General features: G+C 39.3%; 1 protein-coding gene across 2 annotated transcripts; it reads left to right on the top strand.

Moving 5' to 3' along the window:
* Positions 1-954: 954 nt before the first annotated feature.
* On the top strand, positions 955-26,331 carry mthfd1a (methylenetetrahydrofolate dehydrogenase (NADP+ dependent) 1a, methenyltetrahydrofolate cyclohydrolase, formyltetrahydrofolate synthetase). 2 transcript variants are annotated; one of them, XM_053488921.1, is made up of 29 exons: positions 955-1,159; positions 1,266-1,397; positions 1,499-1,600; positions 3,481-3,565; positions 4,370-4,429; positions 4,526-4,579; positions 7,286-7,422; positions 7,756-7,856; positions 8,370-8,506; positions 8,602-8,713; positions 9,065-9,192; positions 10,385-10,473; positions 10,601-10,774; positions 11,236-11,372; positions 13,151-13,197; positions 13,313-13,420; positions 13,501-13,575; positions 13,863-13,955; positions 14,067-14,201; positions 14,496-14,564; positions 15,116-15,227; positions 16,537-16,661; positions 17,277-17,318; positions 17,405-17,505; positions 17,694-17,874; positions 21,469-21,576; positions 21,769-21,903; positions 24,349-24,423; positions 25,000-26,331. In XM_053488921.1, exons 3-28 carry the CDS (start codon positions 1,500-1,502, stop codon positions 24,415-24,417), a joined length of 2,715 nt encoding a protein of 904 aa, XP_053344896.1. In that variant the 5' UTR covers positions 955-1,159; positions 1,266-1,397; position 1,499; the 3' UTR covers positions 24,418-24,423; positions 25,000-26,331. The 2 variants fall into 2 exon arrangements, with proteins under 2 accessions (XP_053344896.1, XP_053344897.1); XM_053488922.1 differs by having other exon boundaries at positions 956-1,159; positions 13,154-13,197.
* Positions 26,332-27,003: the final 672 nt, after the last annotated feature.

Below are 27,003 nucleotides of genomic sequence, written 5' to 3'. Positions count from 1 at the left end.
CACTCGACACGATACTGTTCTTGTAGGAACTGATCCAGAACAGCCGACCTTCATGTCTTAAAATAACAACTGACTGTTTAATGGTTGTGAACCTTTGACTGTATTTTGTATTTATGGTGTAATTTAAAAGGAAGAGAAGGTTCTGTCACGTATAAAAGATCTGTAATGACCTCCTGGTGACTTTAACCCAAATAGTAAACCTCCAAACAAATAGACCGGTGAAGACTAAATTCTCAAAAATAGAATTTAGGAAAAACAGTATAAATATCACACTGACGGCTTATTTGCCCCAGATACGAAATTAATGTCTGTGAGACTCTAATTGCCTTAAACCTTAAATATAAATACTTCTAATTATAAATACTAATTATTCCTGTTAATTGATTACACAGTAAAGACCTCAGTGACCACTAATTGTCTCAAAATATACAGGTTTAAAAAAAACAGTATACACACTTCAGGAAAAGAAAAAACTATATAAATATTTAAATACTAAATTTAATACCAAATGCATTGGGGTGTGTGTGTGTGTGTGTGTGTGTGTATGTGTGTGCATTTTATAAGTGTAGTATAAATTAAACTTGCCCACTTATGTATATATACAACATTTGCTTTTGCAACCAAAAAATATGCGGTGGGTGTGTTGGGGGGGGGGGGGGGGGGGGGGGTGTTGCACCAACATTTTATCCAGCAGAAAAACATCTCCATAACTCGTCGTGTTACGAAGGCGGAACCTCCTCACCCACCCCCTTTGTGATTGGACGGTAGCCAGGTATCCTTTAACCCATTGGAGGAAGAAGCACAGGGGGCGGGACTTTCCCCGGGGGCTCACCAGAGTGCAGCATGAGTTGGGGAGAGAGAGAGAGAGAGAGAGAGAGAGTGTGTGTGTGTGTGTGCGTGTGTGTTAAAATATTTATCCTGCTGGTTGCTGGCCAAGATCCTCCCAGCTCTCCAGACAGAGCCTCCCTGTGCACGCAGACATTTTCTTGTTTTTCTGTGCAGCAGAGTAAGAAATAAAAAAAGGGAAAGGAGATGAACCGGGCTCTGTGATTGGCTGAGATGGAGATGAGACGCATCACTTCCTGGAGTGCTGGAGGCTGAACCTGAACCTCTACGCATGGGCTTGTGAACTTTTTTTGTTTTTAAATCAACCACAAGGGTGTGTGTGTGTGTGTGTGTGTGTGTGTGTGTGCAGACGTAAGGAAGACGACTGCCTGTAACTGAACTGACACTTGTTTGTTTGTCATCCATTTATTCACCTACAGCTTTTCCCAGAACATCCAGAGTGAGGTGTCATAACCTGGAGAACGCCGGAGACACCAGACTTTGGACTGAGGATGAGAGGAGGAGACTTTATATCACATGCAGCACTGAGGCACTGAATAACCACTACACAGGTGCTCATGATCAGGATATATAGCATTACATAACGTTGTCTCGAACCTGAAATGCTTTAATAAACCTTCCTTCCTTTTTTTTTTGTTTGTTTTGTTCATAGCATGCTTCCTGCGATTGCAATAAATCTCCGAAGGAGAGCCGTGAAATGCTGGGGGAATCGGCGCTCCGTAGCTACAGTCATCTCCGGCAACAAGATCTCACAGTGAGTCCAAACTCTCAGTCTGAGTGTATTCAGTGCTGTAAGAGCAACCAAAGTCCAGGAGTTATGTAAGTCAAACACCTGCAGTCGTCTTCTTATGTAACGAAGACAGCGAGACAGGAGCGCATTATCTAATTCAGGGTCAGGTCTTACTGTAGGTGTTTAACCCCTTCATCAATCAGGAGTGAAAAAAAAACAACAGAAAGAAAACTTATTGTGCTGAAACAAATGTAAGGAAACAGTTTGGCTTGAACAGCCCTCGTACCGTACAGTATGTATACAACACTTATACATTAATCTCAAACCAGGACTGTTCTCTTATTTATTTATTTGATATAGATTTACTTGCATCATATTAACATTTAAACCTGTTTCACTTGTTAAGATTAAAGATCTAATTGCAACTAAAAGTGTCATAACACCTGTTATAACCCTGTCATAACACCTGAGTCCCTGAGTCATGTGTTATGACATTTTCTACATAAACTGCAATAAAATGTTTCTATTTCTAAACTCCTTTGTTTATGTCATAACCTTCTTTTTCCTGATAATCGACATAAACCGACACAAATGTTTATGAAGTCTTATTCCAACCTGTTATAAACACACCTTTAGTGGCAGAGCACAAGTGCACATCACGGTCATTATGACCTGTTATTATTATCTTGTTGTGGAATCACTATGACCATTCCTAAACCTCTTATAAGCAGCAATGAAATATTTTTTATTAACAAGTTATAAGACATTATGAACATTTTAAACACTGCATGAGAACAAATCGTGATCTTTAAGACCTGTTATGGGTTCACCATTCATTAAGTATTCATTTAACTCTGATAAATTACAGTATATACCATGAGACATAAATAGCCATTCCTGACGACAGATATAACCACATAATCAGCATAAAACTTACACTGTACATGCAATAATAAGCCTCATTCCAACAGGATCATCTGTTATAAACACTGACCTTTTTGGTTGGTGCTTTAGCACGAGTGCACATCATGAGCACCGTGTTTGTAGGATGACGTTTACACACACACTAACGGATTGGGAATGATTTCATATTCTGATTTCAGATTCATAAATTGTCTGAATAACGGATTACATTTCTGAAAATATAACTAAATAACTAATACTTAAATGGCGGACCTAACACGTTAGCTTACTCGTTACATCAAAAAAGTACGCCAAGTACTCTAATGTGTTACTTTGTAACGCCTTACACCCAACACTGTCAATGACTCGTCATGACAATTTTGGCGACAGGTTTGATATTAGTGTGATGTTGCATAAAAAAAGGTGACTATGACACCTGATGTCTGATGGAACGGACATTTCGTGTAGGGTTTTTGTCAGTTGTCATAATGGCCTCATAAACTGTTGTAACATCATCTAAATGTTGCTGTTTCACTCTATTCAGATGTTACGTCAGCTTGACATTATGACTAAAAAGAAGTGTACATGACAGCTGCCAGCAGTCACTATAAACATAAATGTAGGTTTTATGTCACATGCCATAATGTCCTCTTATGACACAGTCTAATAGCATCTTTGTCATCTATGTCACATGACAACAGGGGACACCATGGTCATGTAGGTTTAAGTTGTAAAAAAAAAAAAATGTCAACATTGTAAGAATGTTATGTCGTCCCTACATCATCCATATAACTTGACTCAATTCTTATTTTTATCTTGACATTGCAAGTGCAAGTTCATGTCGAGCATGCGTTATGACAGTTCATGTCCCTGTCACAAGACACTGATGTACTGTAGGTGTCATAAACACAACATGTAATTAAAGTGTTTTTTTTTTTTTTTTTTTTACGTTAAGCTCTTTTTTTGCCCTAAACACTAAAACCATGCTTGTTTATCTCAAGACATGTGACGGAGCGTCTGAAGAAGGATGTAGAGGAGATGTACCGTCAGCTCCCGGGCTTTAGACCAGGCCTGGTGGTGCTACAAGTTAGTCTTGTGTTTTGTTTGTTTTTATCTTTAATAGTATTTTTTCTGCTAATAAAAAAGTGAACACTGTTTTCATTCTGATAATCTGATTCACAATCTTTCATTTATTCTTTCTTCTTCCTTTTTTCCTCTTTCTTTCTTTCTTTCTTTCCCCAGCTGCTCATTTGGTAACGTGCTTTTCTCTTTTTCTTCATTGTTTTCACATAAGAAAATATTGTAATAATTGCTAAAGAAAAAACAGCTATAATGAAGATAGGTATATTATGATGAACACACACACACACCAACAAATGACCCCATTTTGACCACAAACACCAGTGTGACCCTGTTTTGTCCACCATACGACAATGTGTGTTCCCATTTTGACCCCATACAAAATGTGTGTGTGTGTGTACGCTATTTTGTCCATCATGCACCAGTGTGCGTCCTCTTTCTGATCCCATATACCAGTGTGGGACCCCATTTTGTCCACAATAAAGTAGTGTGTGACAATATGTCCAACATAGACTAGTGTGCAAAAAGCATGTATCCCATTTTGTCCACCATACACCAGTGAGTGACATTGTTCCGACCCGATGCACCATTGTGTGACCCAATTAGTCCATCATACTCCAGTGTACCATTCCATTCAACCCATACACTAGAGTATTACTTTAAATTAAGAGACAGTTTATTTGGTCCTTGTTTGCTTGCCTATGGGCTTTTAGGATGTGCTTATCTTCTAGCTCATGAGTTTATCCAACATGGGACATTAATACATTTCTACGCATGCAGCTTAAGCATGTATAATCTTATCCACTTCAGGTCGGGGACAGAGACGACTCCAACCTTTACATCAGTATGAAGTTAAAGGCAGCAGCCAGAGTAGGTTGGGATTCCACAATACAAACGTGTTTATTTGAAAGTGCTATTTTTTATTCTCTTTATCTTTAAATCTCACTCACTTTCTACCTTTTGCAGATTGGAATTAATGCCAACCACATCAGGCTTCCTAAGACAGCTACAGAAGACGAGGTGTGTCCAAAAGATTTTGCTGTTATGCAGTTAAATTCCTAAATCATTCAATTTATTATAGTTTGGACAACACTGTATAACTGTGAAATAATGACGAAGCAGTACATACTGTAGACTAGATATGTACTTAGTCCTATATTATTTGGTCAGTGTGGTCGTGATAAACTCGGTTTATTTTGTAGAAAGACAATTTACTGTAACGTTCACAGAACAACTAAGCTTCTACTATCTATATTATTTAAGCACAACTTGTTTTTAATACTTTGTAAAACTTTTGCAAAGGTTTTTAACAAATTAAAAGCTTTCAATCTTGTCCGTGATTCCCAACATTATAGGGAAAAACATCCATAAGGTTAAAAAACTTTCAGTTGGAAGCAAAATAGTTTTCTTCATTTTAAATGTTAGATGAAAATGTGTGTGTGTGTGTGTGTGTGTGTGTGTGTGTGTGTGCTATGTCAGTTTTTGTAGAGCTGCATTTCTTTTATTTTTTATTTATTATTTGTGGTGGTGAGCACCCATTTATCTGTCCTCTTTATTAGAATAAATAACTTTTTTCATATTATTTGTATTTAGTTTATTATAAGGTATTTTGTGTCTCAGAGTCGCAAGGAGAGTTTTATTGGTTCCCTATGTAGTTTTGTGGAAAACCCTGGTGAAGCTTTGCTCTGGATCACATCCGTGGTTTTGATAGATAGATGATGAGAAAAAGAATTGAGCTTAATGCAAATAGAGCACGGTGAGATTAAATTTGATAGGGAAACTAAAATGCAAATTAAATTAGAGAGGATTTGGAACAACAGAGTTTATGTTTGAATAGAGTGAAAATTGGTTGTGAGAATCAAAACGAGCGAGCCCTGCGGTCTTACAGTATGAGTGCTTGTTTAACAAGTCGTCCTCCATTCAATTAAAAACATACAGATTGTTTCTTCACAAGGGCTGAAAGCTGTTTCTCAGCTATTATTACTCTATACATGGTTTTACCCCAAAAATGCGGGTCATACTGTACAGCTGGACGAATGGGTCCACGAATGGGGTGCACAATTGTTTTGGGGAAAAAAAAGTCAGATTTTCCCATTCAGACTGCCATATGTCCCTCACGCACCCTCATGAAACTTGTATCCAAACGTTCAGTCAGGTCACTTGAGTACCGTGGAAAAAAGGTACTTGGGAAAATGCACTGTTTGTGAGTTCTGATGATTTGTTTTGGACCCGCACCAAACACTTTCACTCCCACGGGCATATAGCTCGCTCGTTTTGGATCTGATCGGAAAACAAGACAAATCATGTCGAACGAATTGAAAATAATGTTGATTAAAAAATAATTAACCCTTTTAACCCTGGTCTGAAACTGCTCTGCTGAAAATGAATGGGGTTTCATGGCAGAAAGACGGTGACTCAACAAATACTACCGCTGCCTTTAAACTATTGATTTCATGCTCAATTTTGGACAAACCGCTGCAATCCAGACATGGTGATGATCAGACAGGTCTTCTCTCTCCAAGAATCTGTAAAGTAAATAAAGTAAAGCTCTAGCATCAGCATTTCTTGAGATGTTTGGACACAGAATCAGAGGACTGGCTTCTTTATTCATGGAATGTATACCATGATCATGATATACATTGTGTGTGTGATGTTATGGCAACTCTTCTAAGCCACACACTCTCCACTCACACACACTTACTGCACTCACAGCCAGTATAAATGCTTTGTGGCCTTAAACCTCCAGGGTCGAGGGTTCGACTCCAACCTCTGGTCTTGTATTGAGTTTTTAGAGTTTCTTCAGGCTTCCCGCGACCCTGTACAGGATAAGCGAAAATGAGTGAGAGTGAGCGAGAACGTTCATATCATTTAAACGAGGCAAAAGCAGGGAACTGATCAGATCGCGTGAGCTTTAATGCTTCAGTGTGTCCGGATAGAGAAAGACTCTGGCATGCAGAAGGCATACGAGTTGTGCCAGACGCATAATGTCAGCATTTCACAATCTTGTTCATGATTCCCTACATTATAAAAAAAAACCTGTCAATTCTTTTTACAAATTAAAGAAGCACAGTTATTTCAGAATTGTAATTTAAGAGAAATGTGTTCGCCTTTCTCTGATTTTTTCAATTTGTGTTGGTGAGCATCCATTTCTCTATCCTCTTTATTAGAATGTTTTATTTTTCTGCATTATTTAGTTTATTATAAGGTATTCCGTGTCTCAAGGAGAGTTTAAATAGTTCCTCAGTATTTGCAGTAGTGTTGTGGAAAACTAGTTTTACAGTCTAAAGATAAAGAAAACAGCAGCTACTTAAACTAGATAAATATTTTTCTAAAAAACTGGAACTGGGACTGTGTTCACTTGAGTACTGTGGAAAAAAAAAGGTACTTGGGAAAATGCACTTTTGTGAGTTCTGATGATTTGTTTTGGACCTGCACCAAACCTTTTTACTCCCACAGGAATAAAGCTTACTCGTTTTGGATCCGATCGGAAAACAAAACAAATCAGGTCAAACAGATTGGAAATAATGTTGATTTAAAAAAATATTTAACCCCTTCAATCCTGGCCTGAAACTGCTCCACTGAAAATGATTGGAGTTTTTTTTTTTTTACACTACAGAGACAGCGACTCAGCACAAAGAACTGTTTCAGTCTCTAAACTGTCTCTTCTTTCGTCTTATTTGGACATGGACGCTGCAGTTTTCAGTAACATGGTCCATGTCTTTTAAGGTGCTGCAGAGTATAAAGCTGTATAACCAGGATCCGGATGTTCACGGGCTCATCGTACAGCTACCTGTGGACTCCATCAACCCCATAAACACAGAGACAGTCGTCAACACCGTGGATCCAGACAAGGATGTGGACGGGTGAGAGAGAGAGGGACAGAGAGCACGTAACAAGAAATCACAACGACTTGTCGTCTGACTGTCAAGTATTAATGTTTATCAAGAGATCAAAAGATACAGTTGATTGGCGGGACATCAACAATCAACTACAAAATTAAAAAAATTGGGAGTTTACTAAAGAGTTCGTGACATCACTTTTTAACTAAAAAACAAAAAAAAAAATGTCAAATATAATATATAAAACTAATAAGGTTATAAGGTACAACAGTAGCCGTATTCGCCATACGTTTAAGCTTGTGATGTCACGGTAATTAAAGGCGTGTTAAATTAAACCTGTGTTACTGTTCACTCCAGTCTGTGCAGCATCAATGCAGGGAAACTGTCTCGAGGTGACCTGCAGAACTGCTTCATCCCCTGCACACCCAACGGCTGCATGGAGCTCCTCAAACACACTGGTGAGAGCGCGGAAATGAAACCAGACACACCCGAGAGCTTCAGGGAGCTGAACTAAATCAGCTCGTACTGAATGAGCAACAGCGTCCACCATGGTGCTGGATTTTATTTATTTAAAATGAATGGAAGGAGACACCAGTGTCGGAGGTTTGTCATAGAAAGCTGTAGTTTTTTGGTTTTCTGAGATTTGTAAAGATCAACATTTCAACATTAATTTTTTTTATTATTTATTTATAATTAAAGAATAAAAAGAAATGCAATGAAGGGTGAATTGCTGTGATGTAAGAAGAATAAACCACTTATAGATCTGAATTTAACTAAGAGGTGAAAATTTTGAAATCTGTATCACTGATGAGCTTCGGGAGTGTTTTATTCCTCACACAGCTCGGTATTTCTTATTACAACAACACATTTTTGTACATTAAAACATGAATATATTTCTGGATGCAGTGTTTGAGATTAGAACATGCTGTGACAAGCTGCTTGATGGTGTGTGTGTGTGTGTGTGTGTGCAGGTGTTTCAGTATCAGGTAAGAACGCGGTGGTGGTCGGGCGCAGTAAGATCGTCGGTGCTCCCATGCACAACCTCCTGATGTGGAACCACGCCACCGTCACCTGCTGTCACTCCAAAACTCCAGACCTTCCAGCAGAAGTATCTCCTCCTGCTCCTCCTCTTCCTACTCATATCCAGTAGAGTATTTCTCAGCAGTAATGTGCATTTATGGTGAAAACTCCTGCTCTGTGAAGGTGAAGAAGGCAGACATCCTGGTGGTGGGCACCGGGAAAGCCGAGATGGTGAAAGGCGAGTGGGTAAAAGAGGGCGCGGTGGTCATCGACGTCGGCATTAACTCCATCCCAGGTTTTTTTTTTATTATTATTATTTTACTTATTAACAATACATACAATTTTAATGATTAACATTGTTGTCTTTGGCAGTTGAGCACAAATGATCATGTGACATCGTTCACACAATTATACATAAATCACCTGACAACCTTTTATTGCTCTGCACATGCAAATGAATAGTTTTTTCATTCCTGGAAATGCATATCGTTTAAGTCATTACCCATAATGCTTTTCTTTGCATCAAGACACAGCTACATACAGTAAATAATGCACGAGTTCTACCCTGAGTCGGCCATGATCATTTAATTAACTTCAGGTGTCCATTCGAGTATGAAAATGTAATTAATGCATTTTCCCTCCACAGACAACAGCAGGCCGTCCGGTATGCGCGTGGTGGGTGATGTTCACTATCCATCTGCTAAGGAGCGGGCGGGGTACATCACTCCGGTTCCTGGGGGAGTGGGACCCATGACTGTAGCCATGCTGATGGAGGTAATAGACTGAACAGGCCAGTGCTAAGTCAGTTGGATTGCGGCAGGACAGGGGCTCAAGTCCCTTTCATACACACGGGAGTCTAATGAGAAATCCCACCCAGAGTGATTTTGGCGAGTGAATTGGCGTACTCTTGAAGATTTTCCTGGAACTCCCGGGATCTCGTCCTCAAACTCCCCAAGCCGCTCTTCAATCTCGCCAATCGCTGCAAGAAGCTACGGAATTATTGCATATGTTGATCTTTTTCGAGTTTTCACAAAGAAAATAGACACACTTCTCTCGTAGCGCTCTCCAGCTACTCGTGGACTCAATCCTGAGACACGCATTTGTTCTGGTGAGATTAAGGAGAATGAGGAAAGTGTTAAAGCCGAGTGATCCAGGAGAGAGTTGGTGAGATGAAGAACAGCACTGGTGAGAATTCCCGCCAGGGACAACGGGGGACTTGGAGCACTATTGTTGTTCTCTTGTGCTTCACACATGATACATTCACCGCACTCTCCTCGTCCTCATCAATGCTGTCCTCAAATCCGTATGTCCACCATGTAACACCATAACTAGGTCACAGGATGAGCATTTTCTCACCAGAATCACTCTCTACGAGATGACCAGTCAGACTCCTGTACTGTGTGTATGTATAAAAGGGGCTTTATTGGTCAGCACTGTGGTCTCGCACCACCAGGCTTGGGGATTGATCCTCACCTCCGGTCTTTGTGTGTGTGTGTGTGGAGTTCTCCCCATGCTTGTTGGGTTTCCGCCAGGTACTCTGGCTTCCTCGAACATGCTGGAGTCATGCACTGTAGGTTGACTGATGTTCCCAATTTGCTCATTGCAGTATATTGCACATCATTTGAACTGTGAGTGCGCCCTCTTGTGGTGAACGTAGATGTTAAGAGATATCTAAGCAACAGAGAAACATGATTCAAAACAAACATTTATCGGTTACTGGATTTTTTATCAGTTCAATTCTCAATGGCTTAATAATGTAGTTAATTAATAAAAATACGTTAATAATTAACAACGCTTACTCTAAATGGAAATACATTAAATAACAAAAAAATAAAATAAATTGCTGTAATTGCTTGAGTGTTAACGGAACTGCTGCTACATCACACCGTATTGTCACTCATCATTGTGTTATTTTTTTATTATTATTATTCATAATGTTTAATTTCATCACTTTTATTATTAACAGAATACAGTGAAGAGTGCTAAAAAGGTTCTGCAGATGTACAGACCTGGAAGATGGAACGTGACCCACACGAAGCCGAAACCTCAGACGAGGTACATGAGCGACCTGGTGTTGTATATAGAAAATGTACATCTCAAATATTAATAATAAAGCTTTGAGCATTTCTCTGAGTAAAGCCCAGAGTCTCCAGATGGTTCTGATCCTAATCTTCACTCACAGCGGTGTCCAGATCGCTCACTGTGCTGCACACAAGCCCGTTGATCAGCTGGCTAAAGAAATAGGGCTGTTCCCCCGGGAAATCGAGCCGTTCCTCAGGAGCAGGGTGAGGGTGAGCCCGGACGTCCTGAAGCGACTCGACAAACAGCCTGATGGGAAATACGTGGCGGTCACTGGGTACGATCTCATCTGCTTAATAAACAAAGTTTAAAACTTCTTCTCCGCTAGTTAAAGTTACTGTTCCAAAGTGGATTTGTTTGCTAGTAACAAGATCCTCCAAATTATCATTATTATTTTTTTAATAATGACCCATGATGATACATTTTAACCATTTATAGTGAACCGCCTGTTTTTACTTATGTTATAGCAGCTACAAACAGTCATTCCCTCTCCAGCCTCTTTCTGTTTCTCTTACCAATAAAATGAAAACCATACACCCATTTTTCAACCTACAGCTTTAATACTTTGACACTGGAGACTCCTTCCATTTATGTTAAATAAATAAATCTCATTTAAACCTCATCAAGTCCCCGTGAATGAGTTGTGACTTTCTGACCAATCAGAATCCAGCCTTTAACCGCTCTTACAGCATAGTTCCCAAACCATAATTCTTTTTTTTTGTCTCTTGACGTGATCAGAATAACATCCACCTCAGGACCTGAAGGCCGGCGGAGCGTCACTCTTGGCTTGGCTCAGGCTTTAGGAAGACATTTGAAGCTCAATGCTTTTGCCTGCGTGAGACAGACGTCTCTACAACACTGTTTAGATCTCAGAGGTAAGGATGGGAAATTCCTGCTGCCAGAAATGAACCTAACCGCAGTTACAGTTACAGCAATGCTACACACTGTTAGCGCTGTAAAAGCGATTGACATTTACAGAAGACTTCCAACACGGTACGCTGATGAGACGCAGTAAAACATCTGAACGGTGCAAACGTTTTAAGGAATGCCGAGCGTCCGTGAGTGATGATCCTGGCCGAAGTGCTCTGAGCCCACGGCAGTCGAACATTTAGCAAAAGGAACGCTTGATCCTCGAAAATCAGTGGATAACTCGTCGCCAAATTAGTGCAGACAGTCATTCTCGCACACCCGCACATTACAGGAGCTCAGCTGGGAGTTATTGCCACGTCCCCTGTACTGTCCGGACCTCGCTACAAGACATTTGTCCTGCCCACGGGACAATTTAGGCATTTCAGACGTGAAGCAGACAGTCTGATCATGTCTCTGGTGTACTGAGAGATCTTCCTACCTTGATGGTGTCCAAGCACTAGTACATTAGTGTATCAGGGGATTATATAAAGAAATAAGGGGAGTTTTTACTTTCAGGACTGTGTTCTGTTATTCTGTACTATCAAAACGTCCCAGACGTCCCGATTAAAGCTGAACAACTCTGCATGACTTATTAGACAAAGCTTGACTTTTGCATCTTTATATATTTTCATTCAGAAAGAAATTAAGACTTTATTTGTAAGTTCCTGCTACGTAAATGCATAATGTTGTTAGAATTGTAACGCTGTCATATTCGTAAATGAATAGGTTATCATTTATTATTGATTATTACCTCATGTATTGATAAAGCTCATGCTGTAACCTTTTCTTACTTCGAACTAATAAATAAAAACAAATAAATCCAGTACAATTATTTTCGGTGAATATAAGCTCTTAACATAACCACAAATACAATAACGTAAAAGCTGTTTTTAACAAGCGTCAGTTGGCGTAACCGCTGCTTCCGTTCACTTTAAGGTCAAGTCGGCATAAGAAGCCATAACCAGACATTTGGTCGTCATTTAGTTTGCCTTATGAGAGGTGCACTGTATTAGTCTGATGATGAGGATGATGATGAAGGTGGCAATAAAAACTGTTCTGAGGCCGCGCTTTTAATTCTAGTTTACGGATAGGAACTTTTTTTTTATTATTATTATTTTTTACAGAATCGTGGTTTGCCCAGGAAAACTTTACAAGGGTGCCAATAATTTTGGATCTGGCTGTAGATGTATTGGCACCCTTCATCTGAAATAATTAACAAAATGTACAAGTCGACATAGGAAGCCATAACCAGACATTTGGTCGTCATTTAGTTTGTCTTATGTGAGGTGCACTGTATTAGTCTGATGATGAGGATGATGATGAAGGTGGCAATGAAACATCAAAACAAACGTCACTTATATAAAAATGTCCACAAAGCTGTTACTGCATTCACACAACAGAACGTCCGTCCTTATGACGCACCAACACAGCCAGTGTGGGACGTGTCATGTCAACTTGACATCAAAACTGACTAAAGCACTAGACCATGAATGTGAAACCTTGTGTAGATCTTATGAAGCCTTATAAACACTGTGCATATTATGTTACAGTAGGTTAATTCAGTATACAGTAATAACTTATAAACTACACTCTGCACCATCTCAGGCTGTGTAGTAACAGCTATAATCACACTGTAATAAGACTGTTCAGCATATTTTCAGCAATATTTAATATTTTAATAAAAAGAAGTGTTGTAGTAAGTGAAGTGTTTGTCGTGCGCGTTGTAATAAGCTCTGTTTATAAGCAGGAGCTGCTGCTGGAGGCGGATTTCCTCAGATCTCCGTAGACGAGGTTATTATTTAATATAGATATCTTAATATAATACTGATTTCTTTTTAATATAAAAAGGATTTTGAATTCCGTGTGTGTGTGTGTGTGTGTGTGTGTGTGTGTGTGTGTGTGTCAGGCCAGTTTCCACCCCACAGGAGACTCTGAGGCGGTCTCAGCAGCCAGCAGCTTCCTCACTGACACCGTCACATCTTACTCTCACTACCAGGACAAGTTCTCTGAGCAGGTTAAATCAGTGTGTGTGTGTGTGCTTGTGTGTGTGCTTGTGTGTGTGTTTGTGTGTTAATGTTTGTCCCCTGTCTTTAGGCTCTTTTTGACCTTGTGGTGCCGGTCAGAGATGGTCATCGAGCCTTCTCATCATCACAGCTCAAAAGGCTTCAGGTAGAAACACACATAAGATACAAGTCACTCATGAAGCTACATAAGACCTACATAAGGACTTGTTCCAACAGGTCTGGAGTATCATTAAGACATTCTCTTGTTCATGTTCATATCATGTTGATAGTTGGGTAATGGTGTAGATTTTTGTTGACGTAAGGTTGACATTACAGAGTTATAACACCTGACATGGTGAACTTGTTGTATGTCACACAACACTTTCTCTAAATCAGCTCTTGTTTAATCATTTACAAATAAATCAACTATGTGATGTCACTGTGTCTGTGCAGAGACTTGGGATAGAGAAATCCGACCCCTCGACCCTGACCCAAGACGAGATAAGACGTTTGGTCCGGTTGGACATTGACCCAGACATGAGGATGGTACGTGTAATATATATATATATATATATATTTTTTTTTTTTTTTTTACACACCATACTGAAGCCATTTTACCCCTGGGAATGATGTATTTTCATGAATGACTTATTGCAGGACCATGCGTCTCTGGAGACCGAGCTCACGGTCGTCATTTCTCTGAGCGGGAGTGTAGAGGACCTGGAGGACAGACTGGCTCGGATGGTGGTGGCTACGAGCACATCTGGGAAACCTATAACCATCGAAGACCTGGTCTGTGTCACTTTATTAATTAATGGGTCTTGATTTAGGACCTTGACTTAATAACGTGGTGTGTATCAACTAAGACCTGATATATAACAAAGTGCTGGATCGAGTGCTGTTGGATGTTAAAAGGGCGTAACACGATTCTGAATACAAGGAACTTTCTCTGTATTAAGTTAATGAAACATTTAGATGTAAGGAATTGAGTGTGTGTGTGTGTGTGTGTGTGTGTGTGTGTGTGTGTGTGTGAGAGAGAGAGAGAGAGAGAGAGAGGACTAACATCCTGGTACTTTGTCATCTCAGGGCGTTAGCAGTGTTGTTAGCCTGATGTTGAAGGAATCCCTGAAGCCCTGTTTAATGCAGACATCAGAGGTATAATAATGATACATTTGGCTTCTTTTATGATGTCATAACTTGTCATATATATATATATATAGCCATAGAGTTATACAAAGCTTCAATACATAGGCCATAGTCAATAGTCAATAATCAGTTAATACATATTTTAAACCCTGTACTGCACATTGTCGGAACTGCAAGTGCGCCCTCTTGTGGTGCACAACTGAGTGGAAATATTATGCTAAACAATTATCAAATAAATATTGTCAGTTACTGGGTTATTAATCCTATTAATCATATTAATCATCAACAATCCTAATGTAAAAATGCCAATAAAGTAAAACAAAAACGTTTTATGCATTAATGTTTAATATATAAAATTTCAATTAAAATGCTTTCTATAAATAAAATACAGTACATATGCTCTAATATGGCTCAGTGACATGTACATGTCTTTTTATTATTCTACATTCATGATAAAATTTAAATTTTAACGACCAAAACAATGTTTAGTTTTATTCCATGCTTGCCCCATAATGATCTCTCTCTCTCTCTCTCTCTCTCTCTCTCTCTCTCTTTCCCAGGGAACTCCTGTTTTTCTTCACATCGCTCCATTAGCTGATGTCGCTTGGGGCAGTCCATCCATCATGGCAGACAAAATTGCTCTAAAACTGGTTGGGCCTCAGGGTTTTGTGGGTGAGACTTGCTCTGTCACTCAAATTCCTGTGCAGGCTTCTTCAGCTTCAGAAGCTACATAGCAAAATCTCCAGTGTTCAGTTTTACACCTACAGACTTCAGTTGGACTGGAGTCACATGAGCAGCGTAGGTGTTAAATCATCGAGCACTGGGGAATTTTTTCCCTCTAAATCATGATAAAAACTGTTCTGAGGCCGCGCTTTTAATTCTAGTTTATGGATAGGAACTTTTTTTTATAATTTTTTTTTTTTTACAGAATCGTGGTTTGCCCAGGCAAAACTTTACAAGGGTGCCAATAATTTTGGATCTGGCTGTATAATGCTGTGATTTATTTTCCACATACATTGTTATATAGGTTTGTGATGTTAAAATTACAATTATTGAACTTATTTCCACTATTACTGTGTTTCACTATAGTGAACACCAAAAGTATTGGCACCCTTCATCTGAAATAATTAACAAAATGTACAGTAAGGAATATATACAGATGAATGTTGTGTCTTGTTTATGTTTTCTAAAGTAATGCCAATTTAGAAATACTCTCATAGTAGTCATGAAACTAATATTTTAATAGGGAATACGTATATTATATATTAAATATATACAAATATACAATAGATATGTTGCATGGTTTAAATTTTAATTAATAAATGTTCTTATTTTTGTTCAAAATATGTTTAAAATGATTGGCACCACACCATTATTAAAGGATAAACACAACAAGTTTGGAAAATCCTTCAAGGATATACTGCACTGGACCACTCATGCCAACTTTTGGAGGGTGCCAATAATTTTGAATCTGACATGTTGTTTAGCTTACTTTTTTTTTTTTTACATTTATTCTAATATATATACTAATCTTTTTTTTTTTTTTTCAAAATCTGATTTCTGTAGTCAACTCCAGAAGTATTGGCACCCCTTATAATAAAAGATAATAATAAGCAGTAACACTACATATTTACAGTAAAATACATAACACAAGCAAGAGTTGATAGGAGCAGACTCTGTGTAATGTTATTTTCATATTTCACATGTAATTAATTCATTTTTCCTGCACAACACTGCTTTCATAATTATTGGTACATAACAACTTCAACTGAATCGATAAATTTAGATTACTTTTTAAGAGTACAAATAATTGCATTGCTTATCATTAAAACACGGTTTAGAAAGAGAGCAGATTTCATAATAGAGTCACAGTAGAGAATGGTCTCATGCTGCTGTTTTCATGCACATCTCCATAACGCAATCTTGCATTTCACTGTATGTGTATGTGAGCGTAACCGATCTCCACTTCCACCCCGATCAGTCACGGAGACGCCTCAGTGTGAGAGCTTCCTCAACATCACGTGCCGCTCCTCAGTCCCGCGACCACACGTGCTGGTGTTTGTGACCTCGGTGCGGGCCCTGAAGATGTGCGGTGGTGGCCCAGTGGTGAGTTTTACTTCCTTTAAAACAGAAGTGTCTTCAGGGCTGGACATGAGAGTTAAAGAATGATCAGAAAAAGGGAAAAGCAAAAACAGAGGGATTTCTCACTCCATGAGCAGCAGTGTGAAGAAGCTCTTGCAGGAGATTCAGTCAATTCAGGTGAATCAGGACGAAATGTCCCAGAAGAGACGAATAGCTGAGATTCTTGAAATTACCCCTTTTTATTGTTCATATTATACAAGATTTATACTTCAATTATAAAATAAATATGTAAAACAGATTAAAAGGTTCTGGTCAACCGGTGCCACCTGAAAGACTGTTGTCTGTTAGAGTACATAGCTGCCACAGAAAAGTAGTGAGAGAGAGAGTGTTTACATCACAGTTAGGACATGAGAACATGTTTATATTATTATTTATTTATTTATTTTAGCATCCTACACACACACACACACACACACACACACACACACACAGTGAAATCAAGTGTAGTAATAATGTTGTACTTTTCCATCAGTGGAAAATCTCCTGGGCTTCTCCTGGCTCAGTGAGTGTGTGTAAGTGTGTGTGTGTGTTTGTTTAATCGATGGGCAAAGATAGTGAGTAATTCTCTCTCTCCTATAGGACACACCAGGCTTTCCTTCACCTGAACAGTTTTCAAAGCAGGTAAAATATATATATATATGATTCAGGAAATGTGTGAATCTCTATGAGGTTTGGATGGAATGCAGTAAAAATTCTCTGTCCTCTAGAACCTGGAGCTGCTGGAGAAAGGCTGTGCTCATCTGAAGAGGCCGTTAGAGACCGCCCGGGCGTTCGGGGTACCAGCAGTGGTGGCTGTAAACACCTTCAGGTCACAAAGTCTCCTTTAAATCCTTTAAACAGCAGCTCTGGGGTTTGTTTAGAGGATGCTATACTATATAGGAACGCCTTTTTTTTTGTTTGTTTAATGGAAGAAGTGTCCAGTGTGAGAACGCTATAGACTCCTCCTCCTCCTCCTGAAGCAGGACTGATGAAGGTGTAACTCTGTCCTGTGTGTAGTTGTGACTCGGAGGCTGAAGTGGACGTGGTTTGCAATCGGGCGAAGAGGTTCGGAGCGGTCGAGGCCGTGCAGTGCAGCGACTGGTCTGAAGGTGGCGCCGGGGCACTGGAGCTGCTGGCACACAGCGTTCAGAGAGCGTCTGAGATCCAGAGCTCGGTTCACCTCCCATACGAGCCGCAGGTGGGGCCCTCGACCGGTTTTACCCGTTAGGTGACGTGTCGTGTCCTCTTGTCTGTGTGTGTTTGTAGTTTACTGTACATTTAACTTGGAATTAAATTATTCCTACTTCTATTTTTTTTTTTATCTGAAAAAAAAATCCAGTGAAAATTAAAAATTCTAATTCAAATTCAAATTTTATTTGTCACATACACAAACATACACAGTACGAAATGTAGTGAAATGTATTATACGACTGCCATTGACCCTAGAAGAGAGTTAAATTTTACAAATAAGAAATAAATATGAATAAAAGAAATACGATAGAAATTAAATTACAAAATTAAATTAAACTAGGAAAAATAGAACTAAAAATAAAAATAGAAATGTGCTATGAAAAAATAGAACTAAAAATAAAAATAGAAATAGGATGTACAAAATAGAAATATACTGTGCAAATTGAAATATACTTTACGGTGTGTGCAAATATGCATGGAACAAAGTGTCTTAGTGCAGAGGTTATTAAAGTGACTTTGTGCACTGGTCCAGGATGTAAACGTAAAACTGTAAAATGTAGTGTAGTTGTGAAGGTAGGTGTGCAAAGTTATTAAAGTGTCTTTGTGCAATGGTCCAGGATGTAACGTACGACATGTAGTGTACATATGAAGGAAGGTGAGCGTGTAATTGTCCATAGTGTTCATGGATGTAAGAAGATTGATGGATTTGACCAATTATGAAAATATTGAAAATATTGTGTAGTTCTGCATAGTGGTGTGGTTGTGGTTGAGAGACCTTATCGCCTGCGGGAAGAAGCTCCTCCTCAGTCTCTCTGTGTTGGCCTTCAAGGAGCGGAATCGCTTCCCAGACCGCAACCGAGTAAACAGTCCGTTATTGGGGTGGCTGAGGTCCTTCACGATCTTCCTGGCCTTGGTCAAGCACCGCTTGTTGTAGATCGAGTGCAGGTCAGGGAGCTCGATGCGGATGATGCGCTCAGCTGATCGCACCACCCTCTGTAGAGCTCGTCTGTCCTGCATGGTGCTGTTCCCGAACCAGGTCGTGATATTTCCCGTCAGGATGCTCTCGATGGTGCAGGAGTAGAAATTCCTGAGCACCTTGGAGGGCAGTCTAAAGTCTCTCAAGCGTCTGAGGTGGTAGAGACGCTGCCGGGCCTTTTTTACCACGGTGTTGATGTGACAGGACCATGCCAGGTCCTGCGTGATGTGAACACCGAGGTATCTGAAGCTGTCCACTCTCTCCACTGGGCTTCTGTTGATGACGGGGGTCTGGTAGTTCCTCACCTGCTTTGTACTAAAGTCCACTATCAGCTCCTTTGTCTTACTGACGTTCAGGAGGAGATTGTTCCTCTGGCACCAGTTCTCCAGATTTCCAACCTCCTCCAGGTAGGCCGTCTCATCATTGTTCGTGATCAGGCCCACCACAACAGTGTCGTCAGCGAACTTGATGATGGTGGTGGAGCTGGTAGTGGCCACGCAGTCGTGGGTGTACAGAGAGTACAGCAGGGGGCTCAGAACACAACCCTGGGGGGCTCCAGTGCTGAGAGTGAGAGGGGCTGAGACATGTCCGCCCATCCTTACTGCCTGTGGTCTGCCAGTTAGGAAGTTGGAGATCCACTGACACATAGATGAGCTGAGTCCCAGGTGCTCCAGCTTGGTGGTAAGTGTGGAGGGAATTATGGTATTAAATGCAGAACTGTAGTCGATGAAGAGCATTTTCACATAATTCCCCCTCCGAGTGTCCAGGTGAGTGAGAGATGTATGGAGGAGATGAGAGATTGCATCGTCCGTGGAACGGTTTGGACGATAAGCGAACTGTAGTGGGTCGAGTGTGTCTGGTAGTGAAGAGATGATGAAGTCTCTGACCAGGCGTTCAAAGCACTTCATCACTACTGAAGTGAGGGCTACAGGGCGATAGTCATTGAGTGAAGCAGGATGAGGTTTCTTTGGGACAGGAACAATGATGGATTCTTTGAAGCATGTGGGGATCACCGACTGAGATAAAGAGATGTTGAATATCTCAGTGAACACAGGTGCTAGCTGGTCTGCGCAGGCTCTGAGGAGACGGCCTGAGATGCCGTCTGGTCCTGCTGCTTTCCTGGTGTTCACTCTCTTGAAGGCTCTCCTCACGTCATGCTCGGTGATGATGAACGCGCTTCCGGTGCTGGCAGTGACTTCCTGTCTGCAGCCGTTAGCACCGCTAGCATTAGCATCGCTAGCGTCCTTAGCTGCAGCCTCGAAGCGAGCATAGAAAGTGTTGAGCTCATCTGCCAGAGTCACGTCTGCGTTTATCATACCGGATGTTGGTGCTTTATAAACAAAAATACAATCAAATAAAATAAAAAAACAACAATCATTCTTTAATGTTGGTAATGATTTCCAGCAAACAAATTTTATTTGTTTTTTTTTTTATATTTATCGTCTCCTGCACAAAAAATACTACTACTATTAATAATGATGATGATGATGGTGATGATGATGATATTATTATTATTAAGGAGAAGAAGAAGAAGAGAAGTATAATAAGTAATTGCTAACTATTTAGGCTTTGTGCAAATTAATAAATAATTTTGTTAATATGTTTGCAAAGTTATTAAAATAGAAATCGTAATATAAAACCGATTGTGTTAACGGGTAGTATTTATATTTATAAGTGTGGGGAAAAAAGAAAAAATAGACATTTTAAGATTTTAAATCTGGTCAGAAAATATTGTTTAATGGCCAGGGTTCAAATCATGCAATAATAATAATAATAATAATTCATTCGTTCGTTCACTCTGCCATTAAGGAAAAAAAAAATTAAGTTACGTATTGCAATTCTTTTAATGCTAAAATATTTTTTATTCTTTTTTTTTTCATTATATACATTTGTATATCAAGTAATATGTTGCAGTTCCTCTATAATCCTACAGATGGTGTTCTCTAAACTATTCTCACATTTAAAATCTATAATAATAATAATAATAATAATAATAATAATAATATCAAAGCATGATATGTATAAAATTATAATATTTACAGAATCGCAGTACAAATCTAATCAGCACCTGGGCGTGGTGTTAATATCGCATCGGCTCTGATCTCTAGTGTCTTGTGACACATTCTGTACTTCAGTACATTCAGGCATCTGGCAGACGCCCTTATGCAGAGCGACTTACATTTTTATCTCGTTACATATCAGAGTAGTTTAGGGTTAAGGGCCTTGCTCAAGGGCCCAACAAGGACAACGTGGTGGTTGTGGGATTTGAACCTGGGACCTTCTGAACCGTAGTCCAATGCCTTATCCGCTGAGCTACTGATAAAAATGTTCTAATCCACTGGAGGTCACATCAGCATTAAGATGAACATCCATTCAGGAGATAATAATGTTTTTGTAGTGATTTATTTAGTGATTTGTGTGCTGCAGTGTGTTATGGCCCTCTGAGTCAATTATCACCTCTGACACGGAGCTGTTTCATTATCGGCTCATATATTTATAATTTCAAACACGTCATTTTTGAAGAGAGTGAGGAACATCATCAGAACACGTGTCACTACGTTTAAACCCAGTACGAGAAGTGGTGGTGTTTAATTGGTGTGTGTGTGTGTGTGTGTTTGGTTTCAGATGCCTGTCATGGATAAGCTGGGAAAAGCAGCCCAGTTGATGTTCGGTGCTGAAGATGTGGAGCTCTCAGCTGAAGCTAAAGACAAGCTTCAACTTTATATAAATCAAGTGAAGTTTATTATTATTATTATTATTATTATTATTATTATTATTATTATTATTATTAGTTCAGTTATTAATTCAGTACAGGTTTAATAATGGAGGTTTAGATAAGGTCCTAACCCGAATCACAGAAACAATTCGTATTAAGGCTCATTTTCATGTTGTAATTTTGTCCTGGCCTGTTCCTGATCCTCACAGGGTTTTGGACATTACCCAGTGTGCATCACTGAGGGTCACGTACGCCTGAGTAATGGTGCTGACGTGAAGGTGCTGCCGATTTCAGATATCCATGCCTACGCAGGAGCAGGATTTCTCCGCTTCGTGCCGAACATGGTGAGCTTCACACCTCGTCACATGATCACGCTCGTCAGATCTGAGTGTCGGGACTTACAGCAATGATGGGTGTGAAAGGGGCGTGGCCTTCATATGTCATATATCGGCCAGTTCCAGTGAGGGTGGTGGAAGAGGTGTGGCTCCCAGTTGAGGAGGCATCTTGTCCCTAACACATATTGTGAAAAAGGTGAAGGAGGCGTGGCCTTTGTGTGCACATTCCAAGGGAAAAACAATGTGGTGTAGCTTCTGCAATGTTATGGAAAAAGTAAAAGAGGCGTGGCTTCTGTGTTTGTCAGTGAGAGGGAAGGAGGGGGAGGAGGTGTGGCTTCTTTATTTGTGATAATAAAGAACGAATTGTGATAAGTGATAATAAAGAATTATAAGTGAGTGAAATCTGAGAAGGGGGTGTGGCTTCTGTGTTTGTCAGTGAGGGTGACATGTGAAAATGGGGCGTGGCTTCTGTGTTTCTTAATCCATTTAAAGAAGTTGAAGGGGTGTGGCCTCTGTAATGATCACCAATGACCAAGTGAAAGAGCTGAAGGGGGTGTGGCCTCTGTTTGGGGGAGGATTCTGTGTTTACCAATAAAAGTGAAATATAAGAAGGGGCGTGGCTTCCATATTTATCAGTGAGAGTGAACATGACTAGGAGGCGTGGCATTTGTGTTTGTCCATGAGAGTGAAATATGGCAAGGGGACGTGGCTTCATTTTTGGCCAGGGATAGTGAACTATGTGAAGGGGGCGTGGCATTCATGTTTGTCAGTAAGAATGAAAAATGAGAAGGGGGTGTGGCTTATCTGTTTCTTAATCCACTTATATAAATTGAAGGGGCTTGGCTTCTGGGTTTGTCAATGAGACTGAAATATAAGAAGAGGGCGTGGCTTTTATGTTTTTGTCCGTTAGGGTGACATATGAAAATGGGGCGTGGCTTCTGTGTTTCTTAATCCTCTTGAAGAAGTTGAAGGGGTGTGGCCTTTGTGTTTGTCAGTGCCAGTGAAAGATGTGATGGAGGTGTGGCCTATGTGTGTCAGTCCCTGTGAAAGAGGTGTGGCTTCTGTCTTTAACTGGTATTGAACTGGTATTGTCTGTGAGTCATTATGAAGGAGAGGAAAGTGGGCGAGGCCTTTAAGGCTTTCAGGAAAGTTCAAAGTGAACGCTTCTAATCCGTATAAAAGAGTCTTTTCTCTTCAGTCCCAGTGAAGGAGGCGTGGCCTCTGTACAGTAACTTTCCGTTATGCAAGCTTGTCTCGAGCTGTGCGTCGTTGTCTAACATCGAACTAGTTATCCAGTGAACTTTTATAGAAAACATTTCATTTATGACAATGAAACGTCTCGATAAATACCAACAGCATCCTGAACACGCTGCGACCCTCTGTGACGTCTCACACACAGCGTACGGTGACTGAGAGGGGGCTCGGTGGGGATGAGTCAACGCGGCTGATGAGTCTGGGAGAATGTGCCTCACACCGGTCACGCGTGGAGCGGATATTTTTATCCAGACGTGTTGCTAGGTTGCAGGTCTGCGCAGAGCTTGAGAACCACAGCGAGAGCCAGCATCGATCCACCTGACCTTCGCACGCACGCCGTTTATAGCTCGGGCGTTTTTGTGAAATGTTTTCCTTGCGCTTTCTTCTTCTGTTTTAAATATAAATCTGCGTCCGTACCAGGAGCGAGTCTCGGGTGCAGAGCCGACCAGATGGTGTTATTCATTTCGTCTTGTTGATTTTCTTTCTCATGCACGAACAAAGCGAGTAATTCGTGTAAAGTGTGATGCTTCATCACTAAAGGAGGCGTTAAAAAAATAAGGGTGGTGTCATTAGGCCTGCACCAAGTGTCAATTGTGTTATGACTCCTACATGAATGCTTACACTATAATAACCTTTTTAATGTCATGCGACCATAGGTTTAGTCATATGACACTTTATAAGATGTTGATACTGTAATAAATAATTTATCCTCACATTAGTTATGACATACACGTGTTAACTGTTATGTATATCTATGTCATGTGACATTGTGATGGCTGACTGTTTAAACTATAATAATAAGCGTACATGTGGTTGCTCTGTTTCCTATGTCAGCTTATAAGTCCTTTATGAATACCTCAATGTCATTGACATGACAGAGTAATGCAGAGTATTTTTTTTTTCTTTTTCTGCACCTTGGAATACTTGGAGTGTTGTCATAATTACACAACTTGATCCCAATGTCATGTTCATAGGAATGCATAACCCATACACAAGCCCTTCATGACTGATAACCGATGGAATGATAAGGAGATTCGCTTATAGAAGGTTAAAAGTTGGCTTTAGGTTTTATATTTAAAATCATATTATTATCATTATGTGACCTTGGTGTATTTAGAGTGACAAGAGATACTAATGACATTGATATAACCTTAAAACCTATAGGTTAAAGCATCTTTCTTTCTCTCTGTATTTTTTTAGAAAAACGGTCGTGAAGATCTGACGTGGCCGTGTTTACTTCTCGACAGTCACCTCGAGAGTAACAGGTAGTCACAGGTATGTTCATAATTTACCGCAAGTAATTGATACTTGTTGTGCGCTCTTCATACACTTCTGACTTATAAGCTGACATAGGAAACAGAGCAACCACATGTACGCTTATTATTGGGTGTTCAAGTCAAACCAGGACTTACTGTAAGGTGAATGGAGGTGTACAAGATTAAGGGATTTTTACAGGAGACTTCAAGCGCAGTACGGTGATGAGACTCTTAGACGCGGAAAAAACATCTGAATGGTGCAAACATTTTAAAGACGCTTGTGCATCGGTGAATGACGATCCCGGCCGAGGTGGCTCGGAGATCATTGCATTCCTGTGAACGTTTAGCCAGTGGAACGCCTGATCCTTGAAAATCAACAGATTAGTTGCCATGGCAGAGACGCATCTGTCTGTGTGAAGTGTACACACAATAATTCACCAACACAACAACATTCAACATTATTACCTACAGGAGTGTATAGACTTGGTAAAGTCAATGATGTTAGACTCCTAATCAGTACAGACAGAGATCTGGTGAGATTGTGGAGACCTGGAGAAGGTTTTGAACCCGTTGCTGGATTTCTTTTCCATTTCAGGATCGAGTTCCAGGAAGCCACGTCCTCGAGATGCTTCTGAAAAACATTTTTGCTCCTACGCATTACCCGACCCATCCATCAGGAGAAGCAGCTGCAGCTCCTCCGAGTGTGTGTGTGTGTGTGGGGGGGGGGGGGGGGGGGTGTATAATATCACTACAGTAGTTTATGTGCCAAATACTCCAGCTGTCTTATGTGTGATTTAACTATCACACCAACCACAATGTATTTTCAGTATTTATTAATCAGTATTTTCAGGTGTTATTAATGTCAGTCTTGGTGATTTCCTTGGTGCTAATTTCCACCAACTGGAGGGGTCAAACAAACAAACAAACAAACAAACAAACAAAAAGATTCCTTATTATTTTATATCTTTAATAAAAAAATTTTTAAATCGACTATTTTACAACACAGCCTAAAACATTTAAACTTTTAAAAAATCTATTATTCGTATCACATGACTTGGACGTATTAAAACGTGCATAAACTTCACCCTGAGCGCTTTGTTTTAAAGATCATTTAGTGATATATTTCTGATTTAACAGCCATTAAAGTGATAGAACGAGTTATACATATGTTTGTATTTTTGTAGCGACTTCACTTTGGCTTTATATAACGGTAACTTTTGGCGGATTTAAGTATATCAAATATATAATTAGTTGTAATTGTGTACTATGGCATGCCTCTTTTAAATACTTTATTCTGATTGGTCAGTGTGTGTTAATTCATTTTTGATAACTGCAGGTTTATAATAACGTTCTGGTCCTTATAATTTAACATTTCTATAGCAACTGATCTTCTTTCAGAGGTAAACACAAGCAAATAAAAAGAAAATTGTTAATTTCCAGATTCTTTTAACAAATCAGAGACATTTGTTTGGAATTTGTGGAAGGAGTCTCCAGTATCAGGGCGTCCAGTCAGAGTAACGCAATAACTTACATTTTTTTCAGCAAGATTTCCCTATAAATTTCATTTTGGTTGTTTGTTTGTTTTTATTTTTTTAATTATTAATCATAATTTGATTGATAAAACAATGTGATTCAGTGCCACTGTGTTGTGGTGTAATAGGAACAAAACTCCACAGGATTTCCTTTAACAGTAACTGTGACCATTAAAGTGACTTTTATTCATATTTATGGGGTGAAATACTGTTAAAGTGCTGTTTACTGGGGTAAAGTACTGTTGGGGTAAAAAAACATATAGCTGGAATATTGAACTAGGATTCATAATATTGAACAAATCACTCAAAATGCAACTTATTACCTGATTTAATGTGACATGACACATAAATCTACATTCTATTAACACTAATAAAAATATTTTATTTAAACATTATTATATCGTATTTCTGTGATTTAGTTTAACAGTGAAAGTTTGCACACATTTTTATGTTTTTTTTTGTTCTTGTGTTTTTAGCACTCAGGTTTTAGGGCTAAAATAGCATCTGGTGTTTTTATTATTATTATTATTATTATTATTATTATTATTATTATTATTATTTACAGTATATAAAGAATAAAATCTAGGAATTATTTTATGATTTTAAAGCACCACTAGCAAAAAGTTAACTATAAATAGCCCAGATGACACACACACACACACACACACACACACACACACACACACTTGTTAATGAACATGCAAGTTCTTGGTGAAAATCTAAACCATAAGGGTGTGTGATGTGATAGAGTAATGAGTGTGTGATTAAATTTCACAGTTAACTAAATGATATTATTTTTGTATCCTAATCATCAGGGGTTTCTGATCTTAAAATATATCATTTAAAGGGTTCCTGCAACTAAATTAACCACTCGTGTACATTTTCACGTTTTGTTTAAATTATGAATTTATTTTTACATGTGACTCTTAAACATGATTATTTTTTTTCCACTTATGAATATGTTGATACTCATTATTTTTTATACTCATTCATACCCTTCATTCATTAATTTAACATGTGATTTTTAATCATTTATTTTTTTTATAAATGGTGCTTAAAATAATTCA

The sequence above is a fragment of the Clarias gariepinus genome, chromosome 27, assembly GCF_024256425.1.
Source record: "Clarias gariepinus isolate MV-2021 ecotype Netherlands chromosome 27, CGAR_prim_01v2, whole genome shotgun sequence".
NCBI classification, from domain to species: domain Eukaryota; kingdom Metazoa; phylum Chordata; class Actinopteri; order Siluriformes; family Clariidae; genus Clarias; species Clarias gariepinus.
The sequence above is the reverse complement of the archived record's forward strand: the minus strand, read 5'-3'. Positions and strand labels throughout refer to the sequence as shown.

Excerpts from the sequence above, each read along its gene's own strand:
- mthfd1a (XM_053488921.1), top strand. The coding sequence starts at position 1,500 with ATGCTTCCTGCGATTGCAATAAATCTCCGAAGGAGAGCCGTGAAATGC. Across the intron at positions 4,580-7,285 it reads AGACAGCTACAGAAGACGAG|GTGCTGCAGAGTATAAAGCT; the intron begins GTGTGTCCAAAA and ends ATGTCTTTTAAG. Across the intron at positions 21,577-21,768 it reads TTCAACTTTATATAAATCAA|GGTTTTGGACATTACCCAGT; the intron begins GTGAAGTTTATT and ends TGATCCTCACAG.